The sequence below is a fragment of the Saccopteryx leptura genome, chromosome 1 (assembly GCF_036850995.1).
Source record: "Saccopteryx leptura isolate mSacLep1 chromosome 1, mSacLep1_pri_phased_curated, whole genome shotgun sequence".
NCBI lineage: Eukaryota > Metazoa > Chordata > Mammalia > Chiroptera > Emballonuridae > Saccopteryx > Saccopteryx leptura.
In genome coordinates, this window is record NC_089503.1 from 256255775 (window position 1) to 256279626 (window position 23852).

Below are 23852 nucleotides of genomic sequence, written 5' to 3' on the forward strand. Positions count from 1 at the left end.
GGCCGACGCTCTACCGCTGAGCCAACCGGCCAGGGCCCAAGTGATTAGACTTTTATATAACTTACAAAGTAACACCCAATAAATCCAGTGCCCATCTGACACCTCTATGTCATGTGCATCTTTTATTCCAGTTTGCCAGGGCCTCTGTGACATGAAACTTTGACAGAAGTAGCATCAAACCATTCTCCCAGTTTTCAAATGTTGTCTTTTGCTAAATAGACCACATTTGTGTAGACATGGATTCATTGCACTTCAAGACACCAAACCCCTTTTTTCCTATCTTTAAAGTTGTTTCCTCCCTTCCTCCCTCCTCCCGTTTGCAACCCAAGTTGATGGAACTCGTTGGAAAACAAGGTTTCCTCCTTGGGGAGGAAGAATCTGTCTTTTCAACTTTCCCTCAGCCTTCCGACTATCCACCGGCTCTCCCCTCTCCCGCACAAACTCCGCGGAGCTAGGTCCCCTCACGCCTCCGCGATTGGTCGCAGGCCATCATGTGTCGACACGGGGTGGGTCTTTCTCGCGTTCAACTCATCAATCGCTCTTCTTTGGAGCTTGGCTGTTCAGTGTTTCAGACCTTTGCGCCCATTTCCCCCCTTTCCTTCCTCTTCATCCACCCCTTCAAACCAGTCTTATTTTAGCAAAACCAAGAGGAGGAGGAGAAGGCTTTGGAGGGGGGAGGAGGGAACGCCAGGCATTGCAGCATGCTGGAGCAGCTATTGAGTGGCTAAGCGACAGCGCATACCTCTCCTTTTCCCTATTTTTTTATCCCCTGTTGGGAATTTTCAGGATTTCATTGCTGCAATTTAACCCCAGGATGAGGCACGGTTGAGCGAAGCGCTGCGCGCCGGCGCGCGTACACACACACACACACACACACACACACTCACACACACACACACACTCTCTCTCTCTCTCTCTCTCTCTCTCTCTCTCTCTCTCTCTCTCTAGCAGAAGAGACAGCCGCTAGTGATTCAGGAAGGGAAAAAATTCACCCGGACCCTGTGGCCTCAAGACTCTTTAAGAGCCCCCCACCCTACCCTGGAGTTTCCCCTCCCGTCCCTTCCCCTTCTCTCCTTCCCCGTTAATATTCTTGACTTTAATTCTATTTTTGGGCTACGGATCTTTCAGCATTTTTGAGGTCTAGGAACTCAAGCAAAACGAAAAGGGCGATTTTTAATTTTAGGGGGGCCGCCCTACCCCCAGCAGAGACGTAGTTTTTATTTTTTTCTAGTAATTTTTTTTTAATGGGCCGAGCGCACTCCTTTTGCAAGATGCCAGCCTGACCGGTACCTCACAGGAATTTGAACCCTCCACTGCGTCCCGGGGGGGCGTCCTTTGCAAACCGTTCGTGTCTTAAAGGGGGTGTGCGTTGGCTTTTTTTTTTTAGATCCTTTTTCTTTATTTCTGTCTTTCTGTCTTTTTTTCGGAGTGGGTGGCCTGGGGATTGCCTGGATTCCTTCCTCGGTTATTTTTTGCCTCGCTTCCCTCTCCCCTCCCCCTTCCCGGCCCCGCGCCCCGCCCCCGCCCCCTCCTCCCGCCCCTCCTTCTCCGGGGTCAGCCAGGAAAATGTCCCGAGCTGCTATCCCCGGCTGGGGCCGGCCAGCTACTTGGTGAGCCCCCGACCCGAGCCGCCGAGCCGCCGCCGTCCGATGGGCTGGGCCGGGGAGCGTCTCCGCAGTCGCAGCTCCGGCCGCCGTCTTCGCAGCCCCGGCAGCATCAGCAGCGGCATCCGCGGCGGCGGCGTCTTCCGCATCGTTCGCCGCAGCGTAACCCGGAGCCCTTTGCTCTTTGCAGAATGGCCCGCTTCGGAGACGAGATACCGGCCCGCTACGGGGGAGGAGGCTCCGGGGCAGCCGCCGGGGTGGTCGTGGGCGCCGGAGGCGGGCGAGGAGCCGGAGGCAGCCGGCAGGGCGGGCAGCCCGGGGCGCAAAGGATGTACAAGCAGTCAATGGCGCAGAGAGCGCGGACCATGGCCCTCTACAACCCCATCCCCGTCCGACAGAACTGCCTCACGGTCAACCGGTCTTTGTTCCTCTTCAGCGAGGACAACGTGGTGAGAAAATACGCCAAAAAGATCACCGAATGGCCATATCCTTTGCTCGAAGCCCGGCAGCTGCGCCTCCCCCTCCTCCCTCTGCTTCCCCTATTCCAGGCTGGGAGGGAGACCCGGGGGTTGATGGGAGGTGGGGGGGGGGTCTTCCAGGGGCTGGGAGAGGGGGCACCGGGGAGGAGTGTGCAGAATCTCTCCACCCCGAGCTGGGTTGAGCTACCTTGGAGGCTTGGGATGGGGGGACCGGGGGAGTGGATTCCTCCTAAAGACCTATTCCAGAATGAGGGATGGGCCCTGGGGTCGCTCAGGAGCCTTGGTCGGGCCTTTAGAGACAGTTCCACAATGATCAGAGTTATCCCGAATGAGCTGCGACCCTGTCGCGGCCTGGGCGCACTGGCTAGGGCAGGGGAACCATGGGGACCTTGGCTGGGTTTCCTTAGCCTCCCCTCACCGGAATTCGCGGTTGCTCTAGAGCCAGAGCCCAATTCCAGCTCCCTGACCTCTCCACCGGCCTTCCTCAGGGTAGGGGCCGCACTCTTAGGGTGCTTGTGGGTTCCCAGGGTCAAGAGTGAGGGGAAGGACATGTGATATTCACACTGAGGGGCCAGCACTGGCGTAAGTGGGCCGGGACAGGTTGGAGGGCACTTATTCTCCCCAATTATCCCCATGTCTGCAGGTCCTTCCATTTCTTGGGGTGTAGAAAAGATCCCAAAGGCCCCATCTGGAGCCTTGACCTGGAAAAACCAGTATGGGCTCTTTCAATAAGAAAGATAGGGCAGGAGAAAATGAGCTGTTGGGTCCTTCCTAGAGGGGGGCTGTGTCAGGCCTTGGGTTGTATTCAGCTTCTCCCACCATAGGGAGCCATTGAGGGGACACCAGGAGAGTCAGCACCCATGTAGACATCTCAGGCAGGTAAACGCCCTTTTTTTTTTTTTTCCAAATTAAAGATCCAGAGCAAGGTGAAGACCACATTTTCCTCTAGTCAGATGCTATCAAAATGCAGATCCCTGTGTTTTTTTTAAATTTGTGCCTGCTTGAAATAAACCTTGAGGAGGGCTTAACATCTGTTGAGATGTAGGCAGGCAAGGATGGGTAATTAGTTGGGCTTTCTAGCAGTTATCTAAGCATGACCCAGATTCCAAGTTGGGGGACGCACCCTGCTCCCCAGGCGGACTGGCCACTGTGCCATGCCCAAGTGTGCCACTTCTCGGCATGGTTCCAACTGGCCACCCTCAGTGTAAAAGTGAACAAGGCTTCGTGGATCCCCAGGGCTCAGCGGGGACCCATTTTGTTTATGGTTTTGAAAGTTCTGTACTCAACAGGGCTGGGCCTTGGGTGGTCCTGGATTTGGTTATTTGAGGAGCGCAGTGGTGGGTGGATTCACTTTTAATGGGGCTCAGAATTGAGCCAGGCTTTTGGCTTTTGAGCGCTGAGGTTTTGAAGTGTGTGAATAGTCTACTTCAAGAACGGTGAAAATTAAGAGGTTCAGCTGGGGCCCTTCTGGAGGGGTGGACCCCTAACCAGGATGGATGCCCAAGACAAGAGCCAAGTCTTTGCCTGCTAAGTTCTAGCCTCTCAGAGGTCTTGTGATCACTCTACCTGCCTCCCTCCCAACCCCTGGAGGAGTGGTGGGAGCTTGGTGGATGGCAATGTGTCAGTGTGTGCACTGCTCAGCTAACTTCGGGGGGTGTCCAGGAGGAATTCATTGAGCTGACAGGTTTCCAAGTTGAAAATGGCTTTATAGTGCCTTTTGGATCCTGGATTTGGCATCTTCTAAAGAGGAAAGGGAGGAGGTGGGAGTCCTAATGTGTCCTTAGCTCACCCCAGTCCAGCCTAAATCCTGCAGAGAAGGCTGTTGAGGAGGCAGGGAATTGCTCAGGGGAGGGGTGCATGTGAATTGGGAGTGTTGGTGGTACTTAGGTTTTCTTTGGTGTTCTTGCTTTTGGTAGCTTTGTGATGAGTTTGTGCATTTTGCTCTCTGCAGACAGTTTTTGTTCTCTTTGGCCCGAGGCAGCAAACACATTAGACAGCCCCACTCTGGACTGGAAAGCTCTGCATCCCCGAGTCTGCCATGGAGCAGGTCATCCAGGACTGAGCTCTCTGTGGGGAGGATGAGAGGATGGGGACAGAGAACTGGTGGGCTGGGTAAGGGAATTCGGGCCAGTGCAACGAGGTGGAAGCGCTGAGGAGTTGGTGTACTAGGGCAGAATGTTGTCTTATGAATCCAAATACTTCTGCCATTTAAAAAAAAAAAGTTGTTTAAGTGCTTATTCTGAACTTTTAGAATGATGTCTGATAAATGTATAGGGAAGTACTCAAGTAGAGTCCAGCTTAACAAGCATTCACAAAGTGAACACAAGTATGCAGCTGGCACCCAGCTTGAGAAAAAGGATGTGACCAGCCCCCCCAGCACCTCCCTCTGTCCCCTCTCAGTCATTTCCCTCCTAGGATAGCTGCTACCCTGACCTCTAACCCCATAGGCTCATTTTGCTGTTTTCAAACCTCCTATAAATGGAGTCAGAGACTGTGTTATTTTGTATCTGGTTTCATTATCTCAACAAGATTCATTCTCCTTGCTGCTTCTCCTCACTCTGTGGTATCTTATTGTGTGACTCTAACACAGGTACTTATCCACTCTTTGAGGGCCACTAGGGTAGTTTCTGGATTGTGCTGTTGGGCACATCGTTGTACACGTCTTCTGTTGAACTTTCACTCTGCGGTTCTCTTGGATCTATACGTAGGAGTGGAATTGGCCCTGCCATTCTTTTATGCGTGTGTTGTGGGACGTGTTTTTGGAAACAGCATTAACTAAGAGCTTCAGCTGAATTTGGAAAGCAGCTTCTTCACTGTCTTTGGAGGAAGAGTGAGTGCAAGTTCCAAGAACTTGGCTCTATGCTCATTGGGCCTAAGAGTATTACCTACAGTTGCCACTTCCAGCATGGCATGTGGGTGGAGGGTGCAGCCTCGATCTCCCCATGCTCATGGGCACTTTGCCACTGTGGTTTCTTACTCTTCTGCACCCCTCCCCCCACAGCACAAGGTTGAAGCCAGCAATGAGAATTAGGGTTCTCATTAATTGTATTTTTGTCTTCCTAAATAAGAAAACCGGAATGGAAGTCTTAGATGTTCAGATTTACACTGCTGCTTTTTTCTCTTGGAGTAGGCTGGGCAGCAAGCCATCTTGACCACACACCTTGGTTTCATGATTTGGTTGATTGGAAGTCTGATTTAAAGATGGCTCTGATGGGCTCTGATGATGGCTTCTCAAGAGCTCAAATCTGTCAGCTCAATAAGGCGCGTCTGTCAACCTTCCGAGAGCCCCCATGTAATGCCACTTGTTCCTTCTTATGTGCCACCAAGCGCCACTGTGAATGTCATCTTCCCCCAGGCCTGCCAGCAGATCTCCCATGGAGCAGGGGGTAGGAATTTGGGCCATTGCGAGAGCCACGAACCCAGGTCTGTGTGTTACCACGCTCGGTCTCCTGAATCATTCGTGGCTTCCGGCTTTACATCTCTGTTTTTGCGATTTGCATCAAGAAGCCCAGAGTCCAAAATTTATATCAGGTAACCTGTGGACATTGGCCGACTGGCATTCCCTCAGATTTTTTTTTTTTTTACAGAGACAGAGAGAGAGAGAGTCAGAGAGAGGGATAGACAGGAATAGACAGACAGGAATGGAGAGATGAGAAGCATCAATCATTAGTTTTTCGTTGCACATTGCGACACCTTAGTTGTTCATTGATTGCTTTCTCATATGTGCCTTGACCGTGGGCCTTCAGCAGATGGAGTAACCCCTTGCTCGAGCCAGCAACCTTGGGTCCAAGCTGGTGAGCTTTTGCTCAAACCAGATGAGCCCACGCTCAAGCTGGTGACCTCAGGGTCTTGAACCTGGGCCCTCGGCATACCAGTCCGATGCTCTCTATCCACTGCGCCACTGCCTGGTCAGGTGATTTTTATTTTATTTTTTTAATGAAAGGCTCTTTAAAGACAATTGCCTGCCTGGAAACAGAGGGAGCTCTGGGAGAAGTTGGACCATGTTATCAGACTCCTGGCCCATCCTGAAAAGTAGAATGTGCTAGAAGATACTACTCTAGAGGGTAGGACAGTATGACCCATAGATTCTCCTACTAGATCAGTGTGGCTGGTATTTTCAGGAAAGTAAAATTCTGGGAAGTAAGAATTTACATGTTTTTCCCTGTTGGATTTTCTTTTTTTAAATTCTACAACAGTGCTATCCCTTCTCTGAAAAACCTACCTAGAATTGGCCGGAATTTATAGTCTTGATTTACAGTCCAAACTTATCCCACCTGGTGTGCATTTGGGTGTGTTTTGCTGCAGAAATATTAACTATGCTTGTTAATAAGTACTGTTCCTGCCGGGGAGGCCATATGTGAGAGTCACATATGGGAGTGTTATGTGTGCATGGCTGTGCTTCTTAAACTTTCATGTGCACGAGGGTTATCTTGTTGAAGTAATGATCCTGGTGCGGAGGTTTGGGATGGGTCCTAGGATTCTGTTTTTCCAACAGACTTTTAAGGATTGCCCATTCTGCTAGTAAGTGGATTACACCTACAGTATCTAGGTCACATCACAGGTGTACCCTTTTCTTTTTATTGAGAGGAGGGAAGGCAGAGACACTCCTGCATGTGCCCTGACTGGAATCTACCTGGCAAGCCCCCTGTGGGCCAAAGCTTTGTCCATGTGGGATGTTGCTCCATTGCTCAGCAACCAAGCTATTCTTAGTGCCTGAGGTGGAGCCAATGGAGCCATTCTCAGCACCTGAGGCCAGCTTGCACCAATGGAGGTGTGGCTGCAGGGGGGAAGGGAGAAAGAGAGAGAGAGAGAGAGAGAGAGAGAGAGAGAGAGCGAGAGAAAGAGAAGTGAGAGGTTTAGAGTGGAGAAGCAGACGGTCACTTCTCCTGTGTGCCCTGACCAGGAATCCAACCTAGGACATCCACATGCCAGGCTGACGCTCTATCACCAAGCCAACCAACCAGTGCCAAATGTATCCTGAAATCCCTTTTTTTTCTTTTTCTCAAAAATTGGGTTTAGTGAGGTATACGTTGCTTATAGCAAATTCATTCCTTTTAGTGTATGGTTCTGTGAGTTTTGATGAATGCAGGCAGTCATGTGACCACCACCACAATCAAGGTAGGGGACAGTTTTGCCACCTCACATTATCCCCTAATGCCCCTTTAAGTCAACTCCCCTCTACCCAATTCCCTTGCTAGCACTAATCTGTTCTCCATCCTTACAGTTTTCCTTTTTCCAGATGTTCATATAAATAGAATGCCACAGTGTGTAGCCTTTGAGTCTGGCTTCTTTCATATAGCCTTTGCAATCCATTCATGTTGCCTTGCCAGTAGTTCATTCCTTTTCGGTGCTGTGTAATATTTCATAGGATGGATGGACCACAATCTGTCCATCCGTTTCCCAGTTGAGGGACATTTGGGGTGCTTCCAGGTTGGGCAATTATGAAGAGCCACTGTAGACACTGGCAGACAGGTTTTTGTGGAAGCATTGGAAACCTACATTCCTCTTTTCTTGGATAAATAATACCCAGGGGCAGGATTGCTAGGTTGTGCAGTAAGGATATGTTTAACTTTATGAGAGACTGTTGAACTATTTTTCAAAGTGGCTGTGCCATTTTAACATTCCCATCTTTGTTATCATCCTAAAAGCATCAACCTCTAAATTCCAAGGCACATATGTCCTCAAGGATTTAAGATAAAAGATTGTGAATGTGTAGAAAGTGACAGAAGTGGTCGCATTAAGTGCTAGTCAGAGAAATAGGGGACAGTGAGGATGTTGTTTGTAGCCAAGTGCCTGCGCTGGTTTGAAGTGCAGAGTGAGGAGAGAGTCTGCGGCATGGGTGCGTGGGTTCTGCTGTCCCAGGGTGAGAAGTCAAAGCTCTGAGCTTTAGGCCTGGCCACCTGTTCACTGCGCTCCCACCATGCCTGGTGTAAACTAAGCACCCCAGAAATATTTGTTCAGTGAGTGAAAAAATGGCCTCTCTGCATCATTTGGCAAATCATATAGATCTGATCCAAGCTTGTGCCAATGGTTTAGGTTTTTTGGTGGGTTTTAGGTGTGTGTTAGGGGGTGGGGGGATGTGCGTGAGGTTAATCAGACCAGAGAAGGCCTCTGAAATTTTAGTGCTTGAGCAGTTGGGGAGCAGTGCTTCCTTGAGTGAAGTTGCAGGAAGAATGTCTCTGTATGCTTGTAACTTATGTAACCCCTGTGAGCCCCCAGGAGGGAGCATACATATGCGTTTCCTCAATGATGGAAGTCACTATCATGAAAGTGGGCTCCGTGCAGAGGTGGTCAGAGCCCCAGATGCTCTGTAGTGAATACATTTCTGATAATGCCAACTCAGCTTCTCAGAAGGGAGCTGGACGGTGCCATGAAAGATGGCAGAGAGAGAAGGAAGGTGCTCCGGACTCTGGGTCAGCCAGGCCCAGTTTAGTGTGACTTAGTTTCCCCATGTGCATGATGAGGGTAGTGCTTCAGATAGCATCTCCCTCAGATGGCTCTTGGGGAGCTTAAGTGAGGTCATGTACAGTGTCCGGAGTGGAGAAAATGCCCAAAACACATGAGCCATAATACTGGAGAGTACTTTCCCCCCTAATGTTCTTTTTGGGAAACGGGCTTTTTGCGAAACGAGGCTCTCTGGGTGGAGGGGGAGCAAAGGGCCCCTGTAAATGGCCAGTTTGGATTTATGACTCTTGAGTGTGGCACTCCTCAAAGCACGCCTCAGATATTTTACATTCCTTATTCTCTCCGGAAGTTTTCAGGGGGAAAATTATGCCCATTTGACCCATTTTTCTATTCCCTTTGGTCTAAGATAAAATTAATTGTCTTCCCCTCCCTTGATTCCTCCTTCTGTGGGTGTCAAGGTGAGGCAGTTTTAAAGTGTATACTCAGCCCTCCCATCCCAAAGCAATCTCCTTTTGAGCTTGTCAAGAGTCTAGCCCAGGATGGAGACCATAGGCCTAGGACAGCGGCTGTGGCCACCCCAGGCAACCCTGAGAGTTAACAGCAGAACCTGGCTCATCTTTGGAGTTAGCATATGCCCCCCATTCTACCCCCAATTTCTCTTTTTTCTTTCTCTCCTCGAAGAATAGAGAAGGCAAGAAACATTCCAGAAGAGGGAATTAGGCGGTTGGCCTCAGCAACTTGTGTTTCAAAAACCACCGAGCATGAGTTCTTGTCTAGGTTACCAGATGTCCCAGTTTGCCCAGGACTGCCCTGGTTTTAGCATCTCAGGAAACCCAGTGATTCTAGGCAAACTGGGATGTCAGTCACCCTTGTGATGAGTTCTTAACACCCAAGAGGAGGAGAGCAAGAGATGCTTCCATGGCCTAGGAAAGGAGAAAATAGGTAACTTTTTCCTTCTGAAAAGCCGGGACTTTTTTCTTTTATTTTTTTTAAATCAAGTGAGAGACAGTGAGGTGGAGAGACAGACTCCTGCATGTGCTCTAACCGGGATCCACCTGGCAACCCCGTCTGCGGCTAATGTTCCATTGCTGTTCCATTGCTCGGCAACCGAGCTATTTTAGGTACCTCAGGTGAGGCCATGGAGCCATCTTCAGTGCCCAGGGACAACTTGCTTATTTGATCCATCCAAGAGGAGAAGAGGGGGGAAGAGGGAGGAAGAAGCAGATGGTCACTTCCCTGTGTGCCCTGACTAGAAATCGAACCTGGTATTTCCACACGTGAGCCCAACACTCTACTGCTGAGCCAAACTGCTGGGACCCCAGGACTTTTGATTGGAATGAATTCTGCTTTTAGAAGCCACACATTTAAGGCAGCTAATGCAAAAGAGATCCTAGCTCTGAAGGAAATTCCCTGAGTTAAGTCTGGATTGAGTTTTGTCATCTCTCTTGGTCAGACATGTCTTTATTTTCTGTTCATACTGGGAACATCCTTTGGGTTTCCTTGAAGAAGCTCAGTGCTCAGATTAGACCTGGAATGCAGAATTAGCAGCCCCTTCCCCCGAATAACCCTACTCAAGGGGCAGAGACCCCTCTCTGGAGCAGTAAAGGAAACTCAACTTCGTCGCCCATCTGCTAGTAAATAATATTCCCATTGTTAAGCTCTATTCTCATTTTAGATCTATGTATAAAAATAATATTTTATATATAATGCAAACCAGTTTTAAAGTATTTTTGTTCAGGCACCATTTGTAAGAGGGCTAAGTCTGATCTCAAGAATAAACTGACAGATTTGTTTTATGTTTTTAACAGAAACAGAGAAAGGGACAGATAGGGACAGACAGACAGGAAGAGAGAGAGATGAGAAGCATCAATTCTTTGTTGCAGCACCTTAGTTGTTCATTGATTGCTTTCTCATATGTGCCTTGACCTGGGGGCTACAGCAGACCGAGTGACTCCTTGCTCAAGCCAGCGACCTTGGGCTCAAGCTAGTAAGCCTTGCTCAAACCAGATGAACCTGTGCTTAAGCTGGTGACCTCGGGGTTTCAAACCTGGGTCCTCCACATCCCAGTTTGACGCTCCATGCTCTGCGCCACCACCTGGTCAGGCCTGACAGATTTGTTTTAAATGAGACACATCAGGGCTGACCTAGATCTTGCTCTGAAGTGGGGTTTACATGGTTTTGGACCTTCCAGAAATTACCATATTCTTTTATCTCATTGATCTTTATTATTTTCTTATTAAGAAGAATGGGACTGGGGAGCGGGAGACCTTCTCTTGCTGCTGTGAAATGTTGATGGCATATTGTGGCGTCCACATAGGTATGTGACTTTCCAGGAGCGGAGGCTGCCAGCAGAAGTGGCGGGGAGAAGTGATGTTGGTTGGAGGTGCAGCATACAGTTCACAGTAATGAAGCCTCAGTCTGCTCATCTACATAATGGGCATAGTCCCATGTCCAGGAAATTGTGGGAAGATTAAAAGATACTGTGCACAGAAAGCACATGCTTGTGTTATCACTGTAAAAAGGAGCGGGACAGCTGGATTTTAGATTTCATGATGGCGAGGGCTGGGTTTGTTGTGATCATTGCTCTGGCCCCGTGTTTGGCACCCGCTGGGGCTGAATACATAACTACGAGTGCTTCCATGAACTTCAGGTTTATAGCCTATTGCTTTAAATCTCTGCTGGGTTGACAACATACTCTCATTTTCGCTTAGTTTAATAGAGTATGGAAATACTGGTGGACCAGCTATTTAAGTAAGAATTAAAATGGTGGTCCTCAGAGGGCCGTCCCGGCCCTGCAGGGTCAGCATCACTTGCTCTAGGGCAAACCTCTCATACTTGGGCGTGCTTCAGAATCACCTAGAGGGTTTTTAAACACACATCACACATAGCTGGCCCTCACCTTGAGTTTCTGATTCAGCAGGTTTGGGACGGAGTCTGAGAATTTGCATTTCTTGCCAGTTCCCAAGTGGTTCTGATGCACAATTTGGTCTGAGGAGTACACTTTGAGAAACCTTGAACTGAAACATGACCAATCGCTTTTACCTGTCATTTCCAACCCCACCTTTTTCTCACCCCCCCCCCCCCCCCCCCCCGCACTGTACTCCCCCAAAGGTATTTACTCTCTCTTGGATTGCTTGGGTCTTATTTCTTCCTCCCTCCCTCCCTCCCTCCCTCCCTCCCTCCCTCTTTCTCCCATCCTCCCTTCCTTCCTTTTCTCCTTTCCAAGTTTTATCATGTGCCTTAATATACGTTTAACTTGCTTGCCTTCTGGGGCTTGTACTTGTTCCACTCAACAGTGTATTTCCAAGATTTACCTCTTGTTGAGTGCAGCGATAGGTCATTTCTCTTTGTATAATACTGCATTTTGTGATGATTCCTGGGTCATGGACATTTGGAATGTATCCAGATTTTTTTTAATTTTATTTTTTGCTGTTACAAACAGGGTTGCTGTGATGAATAAATAATTTTTGAATGAATGGATTCAAGGTGTTAATTTTAGTCTGTGTGTTTGGGAATCAGCTTCAGTTGAAATCAGCTGAGACTCATCAGCATTTATGGAGCACCAGCCCTCTGACAGGCGCTGGCAGAGGCACTGCACATTCCACTCGTGCTCCCTGAGGGCTGAGTCAGCCAGACAACCCTTGTCCCTTCTTGTTTTCTGAAAGCCAGCCCGTGGTTTAGACCTATTGGGTTGTACAGAAGCTGCATGGCCGAGTCAAGAGCATGGACTCTGAAGCCAGGTGGCTGGGGTTCAAATCCCAGCGCTTCCAGTCACTAGCTGTGTGACGTTGGGCAAGTCACTTAAGTGTTCTATGTCTCAGTTTCCCCATCTGTCCAGTATGGATTCAGATAATACCTATATCGGAAGATTAAATGAGTTAATACATGTTATTCTTAGAATAGTGCCTGGAACTTAGTAAGCATCATATGTATTTATGGATAGGTGGATGGGAGAGAGGAAGGAAAGAAGATGGATAAATGGATAGGATGGATGGAAGGAAGGATGAACCGATGAGTGGACTTACTAGGGTGGCCATATTTGGGTCTCTCTGACCTAGTGCTTGGCATAGTGTGTGGCACACAGTAGGTACTACAAAGTATTAGTTATTATTATTTTGCATTTTCTTATTGAGGTAACCCCTTTGATCTTTGTTATTCTTTGACATGTATCTTGTTAACCTATTCCCCTAGATGATCAACTCAGCCACCATTGCTCTAAGGTATAAGCCAAGGGGAATCAGTTACAGGGTCCTGCTGATTGTTGATAGAAGCCCATGATTCCAAGGCCCAAGCAGGATTTTTCCCATCTCTGAGCAGTTCTTAAAATTTTTATTTATTTATTCATTTTAGAGAGGAGAGAGAGAGACAGGAGAGAGAGACAGGGAGAGAGAAGGGGGGAGGAGCTAGAAGCATCAACTCCCATATGTGCCTTGACCAGGCAAGCCCAGGGTTTCGAACCGGTGACCTCAGCATTTCCAGGTCGACGCTTTATCCACTGTGCCACCACAGGTCAGGCTGAGCAGTCCTTTTCTCTGTTCCTATTCACCTTCTTCTCCCATTCCCTATGCCCCACTGACAGATTCTCTCCAATGCCAGGCTCCCTCCAGTCTCCCCACAGCTCCCCCACCAAGAGCTCCATCATTGAAGAAATCAATTACTTCAAACCAGTGAGACTAAGGTCAGCTTCTATGAGGGTCTTACAAGGCTTCACATCATGTGAGTCTTGCACAAATTAGTATAGTCAAAAACATTTATGGACTTAAATTATCTTGGAAGGGTTGCCTGACCAGGCAGTGGCACAGTGGATAGAGCGTTGGCCTGGGATGCAGAGAATCCAGGTTTGAAACCCCTACTTGAGCGTGGCTTGAGCATGGCTTGAGCGTGGGCTCACCAGCTTGAGCGCGGGGTTGCTGGTTTGAGCATGGGATCATAGACATGACCCTATGGTTGCTGGCTTGAGCCCAAAGGTCGCTGGCTTGAATAAGGGGTCACTGGCTCAGCTGTAGCCCCCCTTCCCCAGTGAAGGCACATATGAGAAAGCAATCAATGAACAACTAAGGAGCCACAAGAAAGAACTGATGCTTCTCATCTCTCTCCCTTTCTGCCCATCTGTCCCTCTCTCTGTCTCTCTCACTAAAAAAAAATTATCAAATAAAATTATCTTGGAAGGGTTATAGAATGCAAATTTTTAACAGTTTGGCCTATTCCTAATCACAATACAGTCTTTTTAAGTTATGGATCATGAATGAATGTTTTAGGTGAGAGGTACATCACATGCTGTTAGTGTTGGATGAGTTGATGGATGTATGGATGGATGAATGGTTGGACAGACAGATGGATGATAGGTGGGAGGATGAATGGATGGAGGAGAGGATGGAAGAAAGAAAAAGAAGGGAAAAAAAGATGGGTGATGTTGGATGGATGAGTGCACAGATGGATGATGAAAGAAAGAAAAGGAAGAAGGAAGGAAGAAATGAAAAGAAGAAAGAAAAAAGGATGGATGAGTATATGGATGGATGGTGGAAAGAGAAGGGTTGGAAGGATAGATATATGGGTAGATGAGTAGATGGACAGATGAGTGGACTGGATTGAAGGATAAAAAGATGGATGAGTGGGAGAATGGGTGGATGTTGAATATAAGAATGTATATGGAAGGATGAATAGCTATGTCACATGTCTCTAATATTTGATTTTCTTATTGGTTTGGGAATGACCAGGTTTTTCCACTTACCGCCCTCGTTGGACCTTTCCTAGCATCAAGTAAATCTCGCATGCCTTTGTGAAAATAAGATTGCATGGCCATAAGACTTACCTCTCTAATTAGAAAGCTTCCAAGAATAGGGGGGCTGTAATTTACCTTCTTCACATCCCCCAACAGTTCTTGCACTGTATCATGCATAAATGTTTATTAATTGAGTAATGGTGAGAAAAATAGTATTGTTGACAAAGACTTTTAAATTTCTGGAAACACCCGGTTTTGTTTATTTTTAGCATAAGTCTGAAAGTGGAATTCCTTGGATTTTGCTCCATTGGTGGATAGTGGTGGACTAGAAAGATAGATATCTGTCTTCTAAGCAGGTTGTGCATGTGCCCAGATTCTTACTCAGTGGCCAGAGATTGCAGATCAGACATACCAGGGCCTGACATGGCCCCACATTGGTCTGGTTCCTGTTTCACCTTTGATCTCATCTCTTCCATTCTCTTACCCCTTCTACTCTGTGTCAGCCCCACTGGCCCTTTTTGCATCTCCTCTGCCTGCATCGTAGTTCCCTCAGGTCTCCCCTTGGCTGACTCCTCTTCATTTAGATCTCAGCCCCCAAATTGCCTCCTCCAAGAAGCCCGTCCTCTTCATTTATTGAACACCTAAAGTACAATGAAGATTGTAAAATATATGTATACTCTCCTATCTGGAAAGAATCTATGGAGACATTTTAGCATATTTCATTCTATACCTTTTTATGAATAGAATCCTTTTTGAACACATTTCCATGCCACTGGGTATCCTTGGTAGCGTCAAGGATACCGTGTATAGCTGCACAGGTTGTACACTACAGAAGGGTATCACTTCTCATAGGCATCACAGAACTAGACATTTGTTATTTAAATGTCCAGTTGATAGAAACTTAAGTATCTTATTCTAGAAAAATGAAGGTATTATGACAATTTTTGACCAATGGACGTAACAACTTGTAAAGGGAGCATCTTATTGAGATTCACATCATGGTGCTGTATGGGTTGGCAGCAACCTCGGAGAAGACTGTTGTTGGCTTCTGATGATATTCTACTTCATGGCTATATCATACTTTGTGTAAGCATCTCAGTAGTTTGTTTTGCTTATAAACAACAAAGCAACAAACCTCTTTGTGTATGCATCTCTATCCAAGGTTCTGATTGTTTTCGGAATAAAATTCTGGTCTGCATATGGGCTCAAGTCTTTTTTTTTTTTTTTTTTTACAGAGAGAGAGTCAGAGAGAGGGATAGACAGGGTCAGACAGACAGGAACGGAGAGATGAGAAGCATTAATCATTAGTTTTTCGTTGCACATTGCAACACCTTAATTGTTCATTGATGGTTTTCTTATATGTGCCTTGACCGCGGGCCTTCAGCAGACCGAGTAAACCCTTGCTCAAGCCAGCGACCTTGGGCTCAAGCTGGTGAGCTTTGCTCAAACCAGATGAGCCCTCACTCAAGCTGGTGACCTCGGGGTCTCGAACCTGGGTCTTCCGCATCCCAGTCTGATGCTCTATCTACTGCGCTGCCACCCAGTCAGGCCATATGGGGCTCAAGTCTTAAAACTGGTGCCACCACTTTCCGTGAATCTGTAATAGAGATTTTGAGACAGGTGACTTAAAATTCAGGAAGTTGGGGATGAGCAGCAGGGAAATAACAGTGGATTGGTTTGCAATTCTTCCTGGGCTGCATGAAAAGCAGTGCCTTTGAACTGGGGATGATTTTGCCCCACAGGGGACTTTTGGCAATGTCTGGAAACATTTTTAGTTGTCATGAATGTGGAGGGAGAGGTTATACTGGCATGAAGTGAGTAAAAGGCAAGGATGCTCCTGAGTGTCCTAAAAATGCACAGGACGGCCTCCCTCCTTTCCCAGTAAAGAATTATCCAGCCCAAGATGTCAGTAGTGCTGAGATTGGGAAATCCTGATGTAAAAGATGTCACGGATTTCTTGGAGTAGAGTAGGTGGATTTGGGGTTTTTGGGTGACTTAAATTTAATTTACAGTTTCTCTTCCTTGCTGGGTGTTGAAGCCAGCTTTCTGTGAACTTTAGATCCTACACAATCAGCAACAGGCTTGCTACCAACAGTTTCGTTGATGTAAATATAGATGAGTATATAGAAGGAAATCTCACCCAGAGTTGGAAAAGGTTGCCATGAAAGCCGCTGTGGCCTCCGTGTTTCCTTTCTTCTCCTTCTGGTGCCCAGTTTCTAAATCGTGTCTCACTTTCTCTGGGTTCCTGGCATGGCGAGTGCTGCTGGTGTAGACTGCGGTTTTCTGTCTCGTAGTCCCCATACCTTAGGCACATACAGGACACAGAACCCTGGGGCAGATGAGCTTAGAGATGTGAGGGGGATAAAGGAGTGCCTTCATTCATTCATTCATTCATTCACTCACTCACTCACTCGTGATGCATTTATTCATTCATAAGTATCTCGTGAGCACCTACCACGTGCCAGGTGAGGTGGGTGGAGGGAGATGAGGCAGGAAAGTAACAAGGGTGAAAACTGCACAAATGTAGAGCTTTGTGACCATGGTGAAGACTTTCATTCCAAAGAAATTCCCATCCCCCCATACACCTATATCTTTTGTTTTCCTTAACAAAAATAGGGTCATTTTGGGTAGTTTTCCTGCCAATGCGAGCCACGCTGCAGTGACCCCCCTCTACCCAATGGTAATGTCTTTGAACTCATCTGTGACTATTTTCTTAGGGACAGAGTCCTGGAAATGGCATAGCTGGGTCATGTGACAGGCTTCAGCGTGAGGGACAGTGAGTCCGTGCCCTCCAAGGTCCTCTTTTTCTGATAATGGGGCCCAACTGGGTTGCCTGTGATTTAACATCCCAAAGACGATGAGCCTTTTCCGGACCCGTGTGGGTAGTCTGCATCCCCTCATGACCTGGTCACACCCTTTACTTGGTTTTCTTTAGGGGCGTTCTGCACTGATGTCTTTGGTGGGAGAAGGTGCACCAGGTGCTGTAGACACCGAGGTTCTGTGGCAAGTTTTAGGTAGTCTAGTCACAAAATTTGTAGTGGTTAAGAGGGAGAACTGTAAAGCAGGCTCCCTGGGTTAAAACCCCCTCTCTGCTTATTTCAATTATTCCATCCTGGCAAGTCACTTATCCTCCTAAACCTTAGTTTCCTCATCTTTAAAATGGGTATAACATTAGTGCCTGCTTCATGGGATTATTGTAAGACTCAAGCAATACTCAGAACAGTGCCTGGCAACCGGTGTATGCTGAATAAGCATTTGCCCCCTCCCATTATTATTATAAATCAGGCATTAGCTTCCTCTCTCCTCAATGCAATCGTGTGTATGTGTTTCTGTGTGCCTCTGTTGGTGCTGAAAACCCCTTTATTTCAGGGTGTCATAACTGTCACACCATTTCAAGTAAACTCCCTCATGTCCCCTAACTTGATGGAAAACAGCTGGACCATTTTCCACACTCACGATGGGCGGGCCCTCTCTTGGTCACATCCGGGATTTCACTGGTGCTTCAGTAAGAGTACGTGCCATATCCTGGGAGGACATAGAAACCGACTGCTTTTTCTAGAACACTTAATAGCTCTTCTGTGTGGAGAGCTTATGAGCCAGGCTCTGGCCAACTCAATCTTTATTCCAGCCCTACAAGCTCCCTGGATTTATTTTTGCTCCCATTTCACAGATGTGCCCACTGAGTCTCTGAAAGCTAAAGTTGCTTGCCAACATCGCACATCTAGCAATCAGGGAAACCTCATGGGACAGGTGACAGCACAGCAGGGACAAAAGCCCAAAGAGCTTGGAGTGACTATGGGCAGAAGATGGTACAAGGAGCATCCAGACCACCATAATAAAGTGAACATCATGATAAAGCGAGTCACGGATTTTTTGGTTTCCCAGTGGGTATGAAAGTTATATTTGCACAATACTGTATCCTATTAAGTGTGCAATAGCATTGTATCTAAGAACAATGTGCATACCTAATTAAAAAATACTTTATTGCGGCCCTGGCCGGTTGGCTCAGCGGTAGAGCATCGGCCTAGCGTGCGGAGGACCCGGGTTCGATTCCCGGCCAGGGCACACAGGAGAAGCGCCCATTTGCTTCTCCACCCCTCCGCCGTGCCTTCCTCTCTGTCTCTCTCTTCCCCTCCCACAGCCAAGGCTCCATTGGAGCAAAGATGGCCCGGGCGCTGGGGATGGCTCTGTGGCCTCTGCCCCAGGCGCTAGAGTGGCTCTGGTCGCAACATGGCGACACCCCGGAGGGGCAGAGCATCGCCCCCTGGTGGGCAGAGCGTCGCCCCATGGTGGGCGTGCCGGGTGGATCCTGGTCGGGCGCATGCGGGAGTCTGTCTGACTGTCTCTCCGTTTCCAGCTTCAGAAATATGCAAAAAAAATAAAAAAAAAAAAAAAATACTTTATTGCTAAATAATGCTAACTCTCATCTGAGCCTTCAGTGAGCTGTAATGTTTATGCCGATGAAGAGTTTTGTTTCGATGTTGATGGAAATACAGTATTTGTGAAGTGAGATAAAAATGTGGTTAAGGGACAGAGTTTGAGTTCAGCCAAGACTAGGCTCTTCAGTGACCTTTGGGAAGTTAACTCGTGGGTCCTCAGTTTCTCCCTCTGTACAATGGGCAGAATAGCACTTTCCCCTCAGGGATTATTGTAAGGATGAAATTGATGGTTTATGTAAAGCGCTGTGTTTGTAGGTGCTCAGCACGTGGCGGAAGTGCTCTTTTTCTTCTTTGGTACAGGCACTGGGACAAAGAAAGGCACAGACACAAGCCCATGCCCTGGTGTGGCTGCCATTCTAGCTGGGGAGACAAATCAAAGACCAAATAAAGGTTAAGTTTAAGTGTGGTACAAGTGCTACAGTGCAAAAATAGAGCAGCGCTTGGAAATATGACAGGTGTTGGTGCTGAGGACCTGTGCTAGAAGGTGACCTGAGGGGGCGTGTGGGCTGGATCCAGTCACTCTGGGGAGCAGTGAAGGTAAGGAGCAGGAGTGTGGAGACCAAATTCTGTTTTGTACATGGATGGCTCTGCCCCGGGAGTGAAGGCGCTGTCTGAGGAGACCCAAGGTGCTCCTTCCTTCCCTAGCCCCTGACAGCTGCTAATCTGCAGTCTGTCTTCATGGATTTATCTATCCTAGTTTGGGAGTTTTTGAACTCCCGCCTCCCCAGCCAAGGACCCCTCAGTATCCGAGTGAAACTGTTAGAAAACTTAGCTCTTTTCTTTTCTGGGTTTTCCTTCCCTGGCTCGGGGCTGGCTGCCCCCACCTGTGTCCTCCTCCTGCACCTGGTGGCCTTGTTAATCCCAGCAGCACAGCAGGCCTGTGTCTGCTCTCTCCTGGGGCCTCCACAAATGAGAGGTTTAATCTCAGCTGGGTTTCTCCAGTTAAATATTTAATAAATAAGACCTACAACTTGTGATGCTGGGAGTGTTTGATAGTGAAATTAATGAGGGGGAGAGAGTCGCAGGTGGCCCATAGGTCAATGCCTGAGCCTGGCTGAGGGCATCCTGGTGGTACAGATCTGGGCCACCAATGTTTAGTAACAGTGGAGGGCCACACCTTCCATGACCCCTGGCTGTGCCTTCCTCTTCCTTTAGCCCTGTGTGTAGCACAGAGGAGCCACTTGATGAATATGTGTTAAAAGAAAGAGAGAGGGGGAGGGGAAAGATAGAAGGAGGGAAAGAGAGCAAGCGAGAGAAAGAAGGGAGAGGGGAAAAGGGAGGGAATGAAAGAAAAATGGAGACAGAGATGGAGGAGGTAGATGAAAAAACAGACAGAACAGGGAATGGCTGGAGGGAGGGCAAGAAAGATAATGATGAGAGAGGGAGAAAGACACAGAAAGATGAAGGGGCTTAAAAGAGTTGGAGAGAGAGATGGAGGAAGAAAGGGAGAGGAAGAGAAAGGGAAAGTACAGAGAAAGAAACAGAGAAGAGACACAGTACTGTTCCCTGCATCTTCTCCTCCCCCGCCCCCCTACCCACCTCTGTCCCCTTTTCTCCTCTCCTGTCTCCCATCTCATTTCCTTTCTCTTGTTTGCTTGCCGGCTCCTCATCCCTTTTCATTTCCTGATTCTGTTATCTTTTCATTTTCTGTCTGAGTGTTTGCCCCTTTTCTCTTTCTCTTTATAAACTGTCCCTTGGCGTGTGTGTCTTTTTTTTTCTTTCTTGTCTATCTTTGGCTGACTGTATGTGAGAGAGAGAGAGAGAGAAAGAACGAAACTAAAGAAAAGTGTAGGAACATAGATGACCATTTTAAAGATCAGCTGTGCAGTGAACATTCATTGTACCCAGGTCAAGAGCCAGGAAGCCACCATCTCCCCAGATTCTCCAGTACACTCAGCCCGGTCACATGCCCACCCCTTCCTGGATGAACCACCATTGAGGATTTCTTTCTTGGGGAGTCATCAGCTTGTTTTACTTTGTGGTTTTTCCACCTAGGCACACCTCCCTAAGCAATATAGTGAAATGTTTTGTGGTTTTGAGCTTAATATAAATAAAATTATGTGATATGAATTGTTTTGTATTTTGTTTCATTAGCCCACAGTTATGTTAGCAAGATCCATTCTTATTGTGGTCACTGTGGTTCCTCCATGGTCGTATTTGTTCACTGATGATGTCTATATGAGTTTGTTCTCTTTTGGTAACCGAAACTAAGCAGTGTTGCTAGTTGTTCATGGATTTCACTGCCCACAAGCAGGGGTCTTTCAAGGGTACCCACTTTGATGTGGGATCACTGGATATTTAAAATTAGTACATTTTCAGTTTGAATACTGCCCAAGTGTTTTGCAAAGTGTTTGCTCTCATTTACACTCCTGCCGTCAGTGGCTGAGTGTTCAAATGTCTCCACACCCTCACCAACACTTGGTATTGTCAGGCCATACTGCAGCCTGTCTAGTTGATATGTGGCAATTTTAGTTCATGCTACCCAATTACAAAATATTTGAATTATTTTAATATATTTATTGGTCACTCAAGTTTCTTCTTTTGTGAGGTGCCTCTTCATGCCCTGTCCACTTTTTTATTGGGTTGGTTGGATTTTTTTTTTCATATTGATCTGTATGTGATCCCTATGTTTTCTGGGAACTAGTCCTTCATCATTATATGCTGTGCAATATCTTCTCTTGGCTTGCCTTTTGATTCTTTTTTATGACATCCTTTGATCAATAGCAGCTCTTATTTATTTATTTATTTTGTATTTTTCTGAAGTTGGAAATGGGGAGGCAGTCAGACAGACTCCCACATGCGCCCGACCGGGATCCACCTGGCATGCCCACCAGGGGGCGATGCTCTGCCCATCTGGGGCGTCGCTCTGTTGCAACCAGAGCCATTCTAGCGCCTGAGGCAGAGGCCATAGAGCCATCCTCAGCACCCAGGCCAACTTTGCTCCAATGGAGCCTTGGCTGCGGGAGGGGAAGAGAGAGACAGAGAGGAAGGAGAAGGGGAGGGGTGGAGAAGCAGATGGGCGCTTCTCCTGTGTGCCCTGGCCGGGAATTGAACCCGGGACTCCTGCACTCCAGGCCGACGCTCTACCACTGAGCCAACCGGCCAGGGCCAGCAGCTCTTAATTTTAATGTGGTCACATTTAGAAATCTTTCCCTTTACAATTTGTGGATTTTGTATCTTATTTGAGAAAGTTGTTTCTATTCTGAGGTCATGGGGATATTCTATACTATTTCTAAGAGTTTTATAGTTTTGCTCACTATGCGGCTTTAATCAACTTGGAGTTGATTATTGTGTGTGGTGTGAGGTACGGGGTCTGACCTCACACCTTATTATTATTATTATTAGGTGTGACCTTATTATTCCATAAGTGTCCCAGAACTATTTATTTACAAAATCCATTTTTGACTCAATCTACAAGACAACCTCTCTGACTGTTTTAACTCTTACCTCCTTTGGTCTGGTCTGTTTTTGTTCTCCACTAGTCAAGCCACAAATATTTATTGAGTACTGACAACATACTAGGCACTGGGCAGTGATGAATGGCAGATGCAGTCTGGCAAGGATGACAGATAAATAGTTATGGCTACTTAACTTACAATTACAGATGCTATAAGGCCTTAGGAAGGACAAGTCTAGCATGCTCTGAAAGGAGCATGCAAAACAACCTCTCCTGAAGAAGTGGTGATAAACAATCTTTAGTGGATCTCTGCTCTAGTGGGGCAGGAGTAGTGGAAAAACTGTACTGACCAGCAGGAACAGCATGTACAAAGGCCCTGTGGCAGATGCTTAGGAATTTGGTGTTTATTCTAAAAGCACTATCTGGCCACTGAAGTAGCACTGAGGTTGTCTGTGAACAACTCCACTGGCTGCTGTGTGGAGAATGGATTGGATGGGGGCAAGAATATAAGGCATGAGACCAGTGAGGAAATAATTATAGTCCTTCAAGGAAAAGACAATGTCCCTTGAACTGGGATGGTGACTGTGGAGATGGAAATCATTGGTCATATTGGAAGATATTTTGAACTGGCATGATTTTTCCCTCCCTCTCCCTTCTATCTCTGTTCTTCCTCTGGTTGAGTTTTCTGGATGAGGAAAGCAGTTTGTGATTCTGCCAAGGGCATGTGCTCTGGAGGACCAATAGTCTTTGGAATTCTAGCTAAGAGAGCCACTGGACAGTTCCTGGCCCCCAGGGTTCTCTGGAATCAATTCAATAAGGCAACTTATTAATAAAGATAATAACAAGCTGATAGCCTTCTCTTCAAAACACCTTTTAGCTATTACCTTGTTTGTCACCTCAGCCAATGCTATGTGATGGATGAGGGAGAGAGAGAAGGATTTTTTTAAATTTCAGTTTTATTATAGAATGGGGTGGGGGAGGATTAATTGGCACTCTTGAGATCGCACAAAAGATGTTGGTTTGGGGACTGGAATTCAGCTCCTTGACTTCTGGGATTGGAATCAGTCCCTTCATGTAAAGTCATACATCAACTCCCCAAACATACTCCTTTTGCAAATCATTTCCCACTGGGAGCTCCTGAATAATTTACAAGACCTCAGTTTCCTTGACAACAAAGTGGGAATTAAAATAAAGTACTACTTCTGAACTTCTGAGGCTGACATGCAATGAGGATTCACTACATTTACCCACGTGAATCCATTAGTGCCCCCTCGGTTACCGGGGCAGAAAACTCAAATGGGCTTAAGCAAGAAGGATAGTAGTTACTGGCTCCTGGGAGGAGAGTCCAGGAAGTGATTGGCTTCTGGCTCGTGAGATCCAGGGATCACATAACATCATTAAAGCTCAGTTTCCAGGCTCTGCTTTTTGAAGTTGGCTCCATCTTGCATGTGGATGTGACATGCCATTTGGTCCTCCTAGATCATATCCAATGTAATTCTCTTTCTTAACCACCCTCCAACATTCTCAGCAAAAGGTTTATGGCTTTTGATTGGCTTAGGCTTAAGTCACATGATTGGTTTCTGATGTTGGGATGGAGCCAACTTCATGGAACAGTAAGGAGAGATCTGTTTAAAGAAGTATCAGGGGCCCTGGCCAGTTGGCTCAGTGGTAGAGCATCGGCCCTGTATGTGGAAGTCCTGGTTTTGATTCCCAGCCAGGGCACACAGCAAAGGTGCCCATCTGCTTCTCCACCTTTCCCCCTCTCCTTTCTCTCTATCTCTTTCTTCCCCTCCTGTAGTCAAAGCT

General features: G+C 47.2%; 1 protein-coding gene across 1 annotated transcript in view; it reads left to right on the plus strand.

Annotated features, from left to right (window-relative positions):
• The window catches only part of CACNA1A (calcium voltage-gated channel subunit alpha1 A), a 350805-nt gene that overhangs the window by 106425 nt on the left and 220528 nt on the right, over positions 1-23852 (plus strand). Inside the window, exon 3 of the mRNA XM_066347671.1 lies at positions 1795-2088. Coding sequence (XP_066203768.1) covers positions 1795-2088 — 294 coding nt within the window. The remainder of the gene's footprint in view (positions 1-1794; positions 2089-23852) is intronic.